Source organism: Protobothrops mucrosquamatus, unplaced genomic scaffold (assembly GCF_001527695.2).
Source record: "Protobothrops mucrosquamatus isolate PMUCROS unplaced genomic scaffold, P.Mucros_1.0 scaffold2204, whole genome shotgun sequence".
In the NCBI taxonomy this organism is placed as follows: Eukaryota; Metazoa; Chordata; class Lepidosauria; order Squamata; family Viperidae; genus Protobothrops; species Protobothrops mucrosquamatus.
In genome coordinates this window covers 34607-45259 of record NW_015388296.1, presented here as the reverse complement: position 1 = coordinate 45259, position 10653 = coordinate 34607, and the positions used below count along the sequence as shown (strand labels likewise).

Genomic DNA, 10653 nt, shown 5'->3' with positions numbered 1-10653 from the left:
CTCCCAGGGGGGTAAAATCCCTTCGATGTCAGCATTTTCCACACACCCCTTGACTCACAGCAGCTTCGATCTCGATCGGTTAAAATAAAGGAAGGGAAAGCTTCCATTTCCCCTCTTTCTCCCCCCCCCCCCCCGGGACTTGAAGCAACAGGAAAGACTCCGATTTGGCTACATCAAGAAAGAGCCGGGGCCGGGTTTTGACCAAGTTTGCGCAATTCTCCCTTTTCCCGCCAATCAATTCACACACACACACACCCCACCACCTCTCTCTCTCCCCCCCCCTCTCCCGCCCGCTTAGTTTATTTTGTCAAGCGGGAAAGGCGGACCGAAAGCGGAGCGGCTTTTCCGTGGCTGGCTGGCAACGTTTGCGGTGGCATTTCCCTGCTTCTGCGGCTGCGGTGTGGAAAGCGGAGCGGCGATCGGGATTCCTCGGCGGCGCAACATGGTCCCGGAGCTCTGTTGGCTCTCCAGCTTCGTGGCAGGTAGTGGGAGAGACGCTGCCACCCGCTGCTGCCGGAGTTGGTGGGAGCGATCCAGCCCCCGCACCCCAGGGACGATTTGGGCGGGGAAGGGGGTCAACGCACCTCTCTCTCTTTCTCTCTCTCTCTGTAACCTGGTTCCGATGTTGGTTTGTTTTTCTGCCCGCTTTGGAATAATGCCAACTTGCGATTCGGTTTTGTGATGCTTGCATTTGCTTTGGAGCGCTTTCGGACACCCCTCTCCTCGCGTCCCCGTCGGTCTTGAACTCTTTTATTTCTTCTTCTTCTTCTTCTTCTTCTTCTTCTTCTTCTTCTTCTTCTTCTTCTTCTTCTTCTTCTTCTTCTTCTTCTTCTTCTTCTTCTTCTTCTTCTTCTTCTTCTTCTTCTTCTCCTTCCTCCCTTCCTCCTCCTCCTCCTCCTCTTCTTCTTCTTCTTCTTCTTCTTCTTCTTCTTCTTCTTCTTCTTCTTCTTCTTCTTCTTCTTCTTCTTCTTCTTCTTCTTCTTCTTCTTCTTCTCCTTCTCCTTCTTCTTCTTCTTCTTCTTCTTCTTCCCGGTTTGGAATTCGAATCCTCTGCAGAATTCCCACGAAATCCTCTCCGCCTTTAGAACCTTTGTGTGACCCAAGCTAACCAAGGAGAGAACCAACTTAGAAGTAAGCAGACATTTCCTGACGGTCAGAACGATTCATCAGTGGGAACGACTTGCCTCCAGAAGTTGTGGGTGCTTCAAGACTGAAGGTTTTTAAGAAGAGATTGGACAATCACTTGTCTGAAATGGTATAGGGCAGTGATGGCGAACCTTTTAGAGACCGAGTGCCCAAACCCAACCCAAAACCCACTTATTTATCGCAAAGTGCCAGCATTGTGGTGCCCTCAGGGGAGGGCAGGGAGGCGCCTATGAGTACCGCCTCTGGCACGCAAAAACCAGGGGTGCAAAAATGGGCCACCGTGCTGCAAGGCGCAAAAACGGTCGCCGCCACGCTGTGGGGCGCGGATACAAGGTGCTGCACCACGCAAGAATAGGGTAGACTATCACGCAGGCGCTAGCCCCCGTCCCATTTGCAGCACGTGCATGCTCGCGGCCCCATGCACGCATGCAAAATGCTTCCCCCTCCCTTTTCTTCCAGTCCGCCAATCGACAATGGTTGGTGACCTCTGCTCTACCACCTCTACTCGAGCTTGCTAGTCGGCCGCTTCACCTCCTTTGTGCTGGGCGGGGCTCCTGCTCTGGGTGGCGGTGGCGGCCTGATGGATCTGCTGCTGGCGGCGGCGCACGTGCCAAGAGAGAGGTCTCTGAGTGCCACCTCCGGCACGCGTGCCATAGGTTCGCTACGACTAGTATAGGGTCTTCTGCTTGAGCAAGGGGACTGGACTGGAAGACCTCCAAGATCCCTTCCAACTCTGTTATTCTCTTACTCCATTCCCCCGCCAAGATTTTGCTTTCTCTAGTTCTAGTTTTCTTTTCCTAGCCTTCTGCGCTGCGCTTAAGTTTCCTTGGATTCTGCCTGTTCTCTGTAGATCCCACCAGTTTAGTAGTGAGATTTACACCCAGGTGGAAGGGGAATTCTACAGGTAGTCCTTGATTTGTTTAATAACCATTCAAAGTTACAGCAGCACTGAGAAAAGTGACTTATGACCATTGTTCACCACTTACGGCCATTGCAACATCCCTGTGGTCGTGTGATCAAAATTCAGATGCTTGGCAACTGGCATGTGCTTAAGACAGTTGCAACATCCGACGGTCATGAGATCACCTTTTGCAACCTTCTGACAAGCAAAGCCAGTGGGCAAGCCAGATTCACTTCACAGCTGTGTTACTAATGTAACAGTGATTCACTAAACAACCGAGACAAGAAAATGGGGCCTAAAATGGGGCAAAACTCACTTAGCAACTGTCTTGCTTACCAACCGAAATTTTGGGCACAGTATTGGTTATAAGTCGAGGACTACCTGTAATGGGAAATAAACCAGCAACGAAATTCATGCAGTTGAAAGCAAAGTTCTACAGAACTTGACGGGATCTGTTTCCCTACAGCAGAGGTCCCCAACCTTTTGGGCACCAGGGACCGGTTCCTTGAAGAGAGATTTACCACGGACCGGAGGAGGTGTGGTTTCATGTACTGCCTGCATCCTGCGGATGGGGCTTTGCTTGTTTGTGTGGACCAGTTTCTGGCATACCACGGACTGGTGCCAGCCCACAGACCGGAGGTTGGGGACCCCCTGCCCTACAGGAGATCCCAGCTGAGTTTGCACATAACAAACTGAAGCACAAAGCAAGTTACATTTTCACCCAGTGTGTTGTGGGAACTTGGCCCGTGTAGTTCACTTGGTTGATTTGAACCATCATTGATGAAACATGCCAAGATTGTATGCATGGGAAAAACTGGGCTGGTGAGAGGGAAAATGCTATTGGAAAACCGCAACAGCTAAAGAAGGCAAGTTTAAGCTGGTTGAGGCACAGGCTGTAGATGAGGCAGAGACATCACGAACAAATGACATTAAAAACCAGCTCTGGGGACAGGTTTGTGCTGCAGTGCCCGAGCCTCGCAGCTTGCTTTTTAAATAGTAATTTTATTAAAAATCACAATTACAATAATAAAGAACAAATATAAACTTAAAACAATCAAAGAACAACAGAATAAAAAGAAAAAAAAACAGAAGATGCAGAAAAAATAGGAAGAAAAAAAAATAGAAATATGATAAAGAAAAAGAAAAGAAGTGACCTTCCCCCTTCGTTGCAGGTATAAACAGATAACTTAACACATTCTCTTAAAATACAACAAATGATCACTTCTTCTCATATTCCATCTCTTATCTCTAAAGAAATCCTTAAAAACCTGGTCATCTCAGTATCGATCTGCAAAATCTGCTGGAGATGCTGTCTTGCGGTCTCCTTGCAAGGAGCAGTTATATGGAGCACTTGTGGGTGATTTCCAGTCCTTTCCTTGTCCAGAGAGGAATTAATAATAATAATAATGATAAAGTTGGAAGGGACCTCGGAGGTCATCTAGTCCAACCTCCTGCTCCGGCAGGAAACCCTATACCATTTCGGACAAATGGCTGTCCAGTTTCTTCTTAAAAACTTCCAGTGTTGGCGCATTCACCGCTTCTGGAGGCAGGTTGTTCCACTGGTTAATTGTTCTAACGGTCAGGAAGTTTCTCCTTAGTTCTAGGTTGCTTCTCTCTTTGGTTAGTTTCCACCCATTGCTTCTTGTCCTGCCTTCAGGCGCTTTGGAAAATAGCTTGACTCCCTCTTCTTTGTGGCAGCCCCTACTGGAACACTGCTATCATGTCCCCCCTCGTCCTTCTCTTCGTTAAACTAGACATACCCAATTCCAGCAGCCGTTCCTTATATGTTTTAGCCTCCAGTCCCCTAATCATCTTTGTTGCTCTTCTCTGTACTCTTTCTAGAGTCTCAACATCTTTTTTACATCGTGGTGACCAAAACTGGATGCAGTATTCCAAGTGTGNGCTGGCTCATATTTAAGTGATTGTCCACTAGGACTCCGAGGTCCCTCTCGCAGTTACTACTATTGAGCAAGGTACCCCCTATACTATACCTGTACATTTGTTTTTTCTTGCCTAAATGTAGAACCTTACTTTTTTCACCATTGCATTTCATTTTGTTAGATAGCGCCCAGTGTTCAAGTCTGTCCAGATCCTCCTGTATCCTAAGCCTGTCTTCTGGAGTGTTGGCTATTCCTGCCAGCTTGGTGTGGAAGGGACCTTGGAGGACTTTTAGTACAAGACCTTTTAGATTAAGTGGGGCAGAGGACAGGGAAGTGCTACTCAGATGTAAGTAGAGCAGGGAATGCTTTAAGCCAGGGATAGGCAACCTTGGCTCTTTTATGACTCGTGGACTCCAACTCCCAGAATTCCTGAGCCAGCCATGCTGAGGAGAAAGGGAGAGGTTTCCATGCTGAGCCATGCTGGCTCAGGAATTCTGGGAGTTGAAGTCCACGAGTCATAAAAGAGCCAAGGTTGCCTACCCCTGCAAGTTTAAGCCAAGGTTTCTTAACCTTTTTTTCCCTCTCAGGACCCCTTCCCATTTTTTAAAAATGATGGAGGACCCCCCAAAAGCTTTTGTTTGCATGAGTTACATTCATCAATATTGACCTGGTTAAAATTAATTTTTAATTAATTTTTTGTGTTACTGTTACCAGACCAGCTTCACAAATAAGAAGCATTAAAAAAAATAAAATAAAAGAAGACAAGATAATATTTAACAACTGATAGTAGATAATCAGTGGGCAGCCAAAGTCAGCCTAATTTTGCAGATAGCATAACAACATTTAGCTACATTCAAAGAGACTACATCTGTCTGATCTGATAACAATTGTAGATAAAAAAAAGATTGGTGTTTCCCACGTGAGGTGCTATGAGATGGGTCCATGAGTCCTTACAGAAAGATAGAGTATAGTACAGTGGTTCTCAACCTTTTTAATGCCGCGACCCCCAACCGGTCGTAAGTCGAGGACTATACCGGTCATAAGTTGAGGACTAAACCGGTCGTAAGTCGAGGACTAAACCAGTCGTAAGTCGAGGACTACCCAACTGGTCGTAAGTCGAGGACTTTCCCTGCCCGGGAGCGCCGTGCATGCTTGGTTCCGCCCCCTGCGCCGGCCGAGGCGTAGCTGGCAAGCGGCAGAGATGGAGCAGGCCGACCACCAGCTGGCCCAGCTCAAGGGAGGTAAGGCACCCGCCGGAAAAGGGGAAAAAATGGCGGACAGCCTTGCTTGGCGACCCCCGTGAAATGGTCGATCGACCCCAAATGTGGTCACGACCCATAGGTTGAGAACCGCTGGTATAGTAGGATGTGAGCTATAGTTTCAGTGGCCCCTTGTCCACAGGGTAACAGTCTCAGCTCATATAGGATTTACTTACAGTATATCAGTCTTCCAAGACTGCTGTGGGAGTTAAAAATATAAAGTGATGCACTTGATGCCATGTTGTTTCTCATGATTGTTTGATGGGAGTTTAAGATAGCATTATTTTTCAACATGGGCCGGCAAATAATTTTGATTTTGGCGACCCCAGAGAGAATTTTGGGGGTAGCTTAGAGGTTCTAGGTCTAGGACCACACTTTAAAAACACTGCTTTAATCTGTCTGTCTCAGGGGCTGGGAAACAGCAGAAAAAAGAGACTAGCAAGGTGAATTTGTGCAGGGAGAAAGGCAAGTGGGAATAACAGCCAGCACCAGGCCTATGCCACAATTTTGTTGCGAGGATAAAAATGTGAACTTTGGAGGAATACCAGGATACAAATATAACCTTGCATATCTATGGTGTTGTTATCTCCATTTGCAGAAGTTTTTTTTACTTGCAGAGCAACTTTTGATATTTCTTTGCACAGGGTTTCATAATTCCACAATTTGTACACTTTCGATTTCGTTTTCCTGATCGTCTAGCCATTTCCAATCATTTTTTATTGTTTCGTTCAATTTTAATTTTAATTCTTGCAGATCTGCCTATTTCAGGGAAGGCAGGAAATAACATGTGAAGCAACTATGATATGTAAGCTAAAAAATGGAAGGGGAAAACACTTTGCATCATCAGCAAATTAGGATTCAAATCAAATTGTTTGTGGTTTGGGTTTTTTTTTTTTTAAAAAAATGAAATCTCAGTTTGGAGGGCAGGGATTGATGAAGTTATTTTTCTGCCTGACATGGAGCAACAATGAGTCAAGCTATGTAATATCCAAAAGCAAGCAGATTATTAAACATATGAAGAATGCAGGAATTGGGAGTGTCTAGTTTACTGAAAAGAAGGATTGGGGGGCAACACGATAGTCTTCCAATATTTGAGGGGCTGCCCCAAAGAAGAGGGGGGCAACCTATTTTCCAAAGCACCAGAAAGCAGGACAAGAAACAATGGATGGAAACTTATCAAGGAGAAAAGCAACCTGGATTTAAGGAGAAACTTCCTAACAGTGAGGACAATTAGCCAGTGGAACGGCATTCCTTCAGAAGTTGTGGGTTCTCCATCACTGGAGGCTTTTAAGAAGAGACTGGACAGTCACTTGTCTGAAATGGTATAGACCAGTGATGGCGAACCTTTTAGAGATCGAGTGCCCAAACTGCAACCCAAAACCCACTTATTTATTGCCGGGTGCCAGGTGGGCATGGCCCATTGGGTGGGTGTGGCTGTGGTGGTCATGGCAGACTGGGTGGGTATGGCCAAGGTGGGCGTGATCACCTCGATGTTGCTCGTGGGGAGGGACGCGCGTGATCACCTCGATGTTGCTCGTGGGGAGGGACGCGTGGGGGCTGGGCAGGGTTGGGGGAGACCCAGGGGGTCTCTGGCAGGTGGGGCGGTGGGCAGGAGACTCATCCTGTGTGATGAGGCGAGGCAGGGCGGGGGTGCCATTGTCACAGGGCAAGGCGAGGCAGGGGCTGGAGCTGACACCATCGTCCATTGTGGGGTGCCATTGTCACAGAGGCCAGCGAGTGCATGGGTGCTGAGGTGCATCCAGCCACGTGGGACCTCGGTGAGTTAGCGGGCGGCTGGTTGAAGAGAGACGGTTGCCATCTCCTGGGCATGGCACACGTGCCCACAGAGAGGGCTCTGAGTGCCGCCTCTGGCATGCGTGCCATAGGTTCGCCACCACTGGTATAGACTCTTCTTGTCAAGCAGGGGGTTAGACTAGATCAGGGTTTTTCAACTGGTGGTACGTGTTATTATTATTATTATCTTATCTTATCTTATCATCTTATCCTATCATCTTATCCTATCATCTTATCTATCTCATCTATCTTATCTATCTCATCTATCTTATCTATCTCATCTCATCCCATCCCATCTCATTTCATCTCATCTCATCTTGTCATCCCTTTCATGTGCCTTGCAGCTATTGCCACCCAAAGTTTGGTCCTTGATGGAACACCATCCTGTCCAAGGGTATCGATCCAAGGTGGGGACATCACTCTCTCCGATGGATATCGTCCAGGAAGCATCCTCACCTTTTCCTGCCCAGCTGGCACTTACCCATATCCCACGCCCAGCCGGGTCTGCCAGTCGGATGGCAAATGGACACCCATGCACCATCCTAATGGAAAACCCACCAAAGTGGCACGTTGCAGAGGTAGGTGTCAGGCTACCATTTACACATCATGTAAACAAATTATAACTACGAGTCGTCCTCCATCTGCGACCGTAACTGAGCCCCAAATTTCTGCTGCTAAGCAAAGCGAGACAAGTTGTTAAGTGAGTTTTGCCCCCACTTTATGACCTTTCTCGCCCCAGTTGTTATGCTAAGTTAATAACATGGTTGTTAAGTGAATCTGGCTTCCCCTTGGAGTTTGCTTGTCAGAAGGTCGCAAGAGGGGATCACGTGACCCCGAGGACACTGCAACCGTCATAAATACGAAGCAGTTGCCAAGCATCCTAATGTAAACCGTGTGATCAGGGGGATGCTGCAACGGTCGTAATTGTGAAAAATGGCCGTAAGTCACTTTTTTTTCCAGTACCGCTGTAACTCCGAATGCTCCCTAAATGAAGGGTTGGAAATTGAGGACTATCTGGAGCAGGGGTCTTCAAACATGGCTGCTTTAAGACTTGTGGACTTCAATTCCCAGAATTCCTCAGCCAGCCATGTTTGGAGACCCCTGATCTAGAGGCTCCGTAGTTTATTCAATGGTTCCCACTCTGGGTGATGGAGTATGTTTCTTTTTGATAAGCCAGAATGTTTATCGTTGAATGCTGGTCTGTTTGCATTAATGGTTTTCAGCCAAGGTCTGTATAACATGTTCATTCTGTATCAATTTAAAGCCATCATATTTCTTACCCATTAGCATTTTTGTTTCTTTTTCCTCTTATTAGAGCTTATTTATGCTTATGCAGTGATAGGAATTGCCTAGTCATTACATCCGCTGGTGCCAATATCGAAAGTCCAAAAGATAATAAAAAAAACTGCACAAACTTCACATTTTATTTCCCCCCCTTCAAAATGTTTGGAAAGGGAAGGGCAGTGAGCACTTTGCAAACAACGGGGCATGTAGAGTTCTGCTCCACGGGGACAATTCAACATAATTTTGCAATAGTTTCTTTAAAAATTAGCAAAGATTTTAAAACCTGCAATAATATTGACCCTCCAGGAGTTCCACATCAACTGAGTGACTTAATTGGCCCTTCCCATCTTTAAGCAGTTTCTTGGACCCAGGTTTCCCAGCAGGATTAACTATAGGTAAATCCTCGACTTACAACAGTTCATTTTGTGACCGTCTGAAGTTAACAACGGCACTGAAAAAAAGTGACTTATCGATTTTCACCCTTAGGTACTAGCGGGTGCAGCATTCCCAGGATCACATGATCAAAATTCAGACGCTTGGCAACTGACTCATATTTATGACGGTTGCAGTGTCCCGAGGTCATGTGATCACCTTTTGCAACCTTCTGACAAGCAAAGTCAACGGGGAAGGCAGATTCACTTAACAGCTGTGCTACTAACTTAACAACTGCAGTGAGTCACTTAACAACTGTGACAAGAAAAACCAAATGTACAGGTATAATATAGGGCAGTGATGGCGAACCTTTTAGAGACCGAGTGCCCAAACTGCAACCCAAAACCCACTTATGCATCGTCGGGTGCCGGGTGGGTGTGGCCATTGGCTGGGTGTGGCCAATTGGCTGGGTATGGCCCGTTGGGTGGGCGTGACTGCGGTGGTAATGGAAGACTGGGTGGGACTAAAAAGTTCAATCAATCAATTCCAACTTTGAAAGATCTTTTTTTTTCCCACGAGAAGTTGAAATTGACTGATTGAATCTTTTTTTTTTTTGTACATGGCGGCAAAGGCCTAAAGTGAAAAGGTTTTATAAAACCCAGCTGAAGGCCTAGGACTGGGGCGACGGCACGCATGCCCACAGAGAGGGCTCTGAGTGCCGCCTCTGGCACCCGTGCCATAGCTTCACTGCAACTGGTACAGGGGGTACCTTGCTCAATAGTGGTAACTGTGAGAGGGATCTCGGAGTCCTAGTGGACAATCACTTAAATATGAGCCAGCAATGTGCTGCAGCTGCCAAAAAAGCAAACATGGTGCTAGGCTGCATTAACAGAGGGATAGAATCAAGATCACGTGAAGTGTTAATACCACTTTACAATGCTTTGGTAAGGCCACACTTGGAATACTGCATCCAGTTTTGGCCACCACGATGTAAAAAAAATGTTGAAACTCTAGAAAGAGTACAGAGAAGAGTAACAAAGATGATCAGGGGACTGGAGGCTAAAACATACAAGGAACGGTTGCTGGAATTGGGTATGTCTAGTTTAACAAAGAGAAGGACGAGGGGGGACGTGATAGCAGTGTTCCAATATCTCAGGGGCTGCCACAAAGAAGAGGGAGTCAAGCTATTCTCCAAAGCGCCTGAAGGCAGGACAAGAAGCAACGGGTGGAATCTAATCAAGGAGAGAAGCAACCTAGAACTAAGGAGAAATTTCCTGACAGAACAATTAACCAGTGGAACAACCTGCCTCCAGAAGCGGTGAATGCTCCAACACTGGAAATTTTTAAGAAGAAACTGGACAGCCATTTGTCCGAAATGGTATAGGGTTTCCTGCCTGAGCAGGGGGTTGGACTCGATGACCTCCAAGGTCCCTTCCAACTTTATTACTTTATTATAAGAATATTGTAAAGTGGGGCAAATGTCACTTAACAACTCTCTTGTTTAGCAACAGACATTTTGGGCTCAAGGACTGCTTGTAACCACTTAGTTCTGATCCTTTTCCCAGGGGTGTCAAACTGCCGGCCCGCAGGCCGGATGCATCATAGCGAAACCGCGCCCACCCCATTGCCGGCAATGGCAAAAAAGTCGCAACACGTCACGTGACATTGCGAGTTTGACACCCCTGCTTTAGCCCCTGAGATTAGGAGCTTTCCACCACTTTATTTGTCCTGATTTTCAGGCCAAGGGCTATGAGATTTAGGTTGCAAGACCCAAGGCTACCACTAGGACAATATAAGGAGAAGATCATCAACTCTTTTCTGCCCTCTAGTGAATGTCTGAATTTTTGCAGACCGGATTTGATAGATTTATAGGATCGAGGCAATGCTACAATCGCTGTACTGCAAGACGAGGCCCCGGAAATTGGTCAGCCAGAAAGGAATCACTATCAGATGAGCTAATTTGAATTTATTGTAAAGCTACATTGACAGAGTCTTGCAAACTACAAATAACCCACCC

General features: G+C 46.7%; 1 protein-coding gene across 1 annotated transcript in view; it reads left to right on the top strand.

Moving 5' to 3' along the window:
* The first annotated feature begins 324 nt into the window (after positions 1–324).
* LOC107295035 (complement C2-like) overlaps positions 325–10653 on the top strand; it is a 37061-nt gene continuing 26732 nt past the window's right edge. Inside the window, exons 1-2 of the mRNA XM_015824325.1 lie at positions 325–482; positions 7325–7558. Coding sequence (XP_015679811.1) covers positions 443–482; positions 7325–7558 — 274 coding nt within the window. The 5' untranslated portion in view covers positions 325–442. The remainder of the gene's footprint in view (positions 483–7324; positions 7559–10653) is intronic.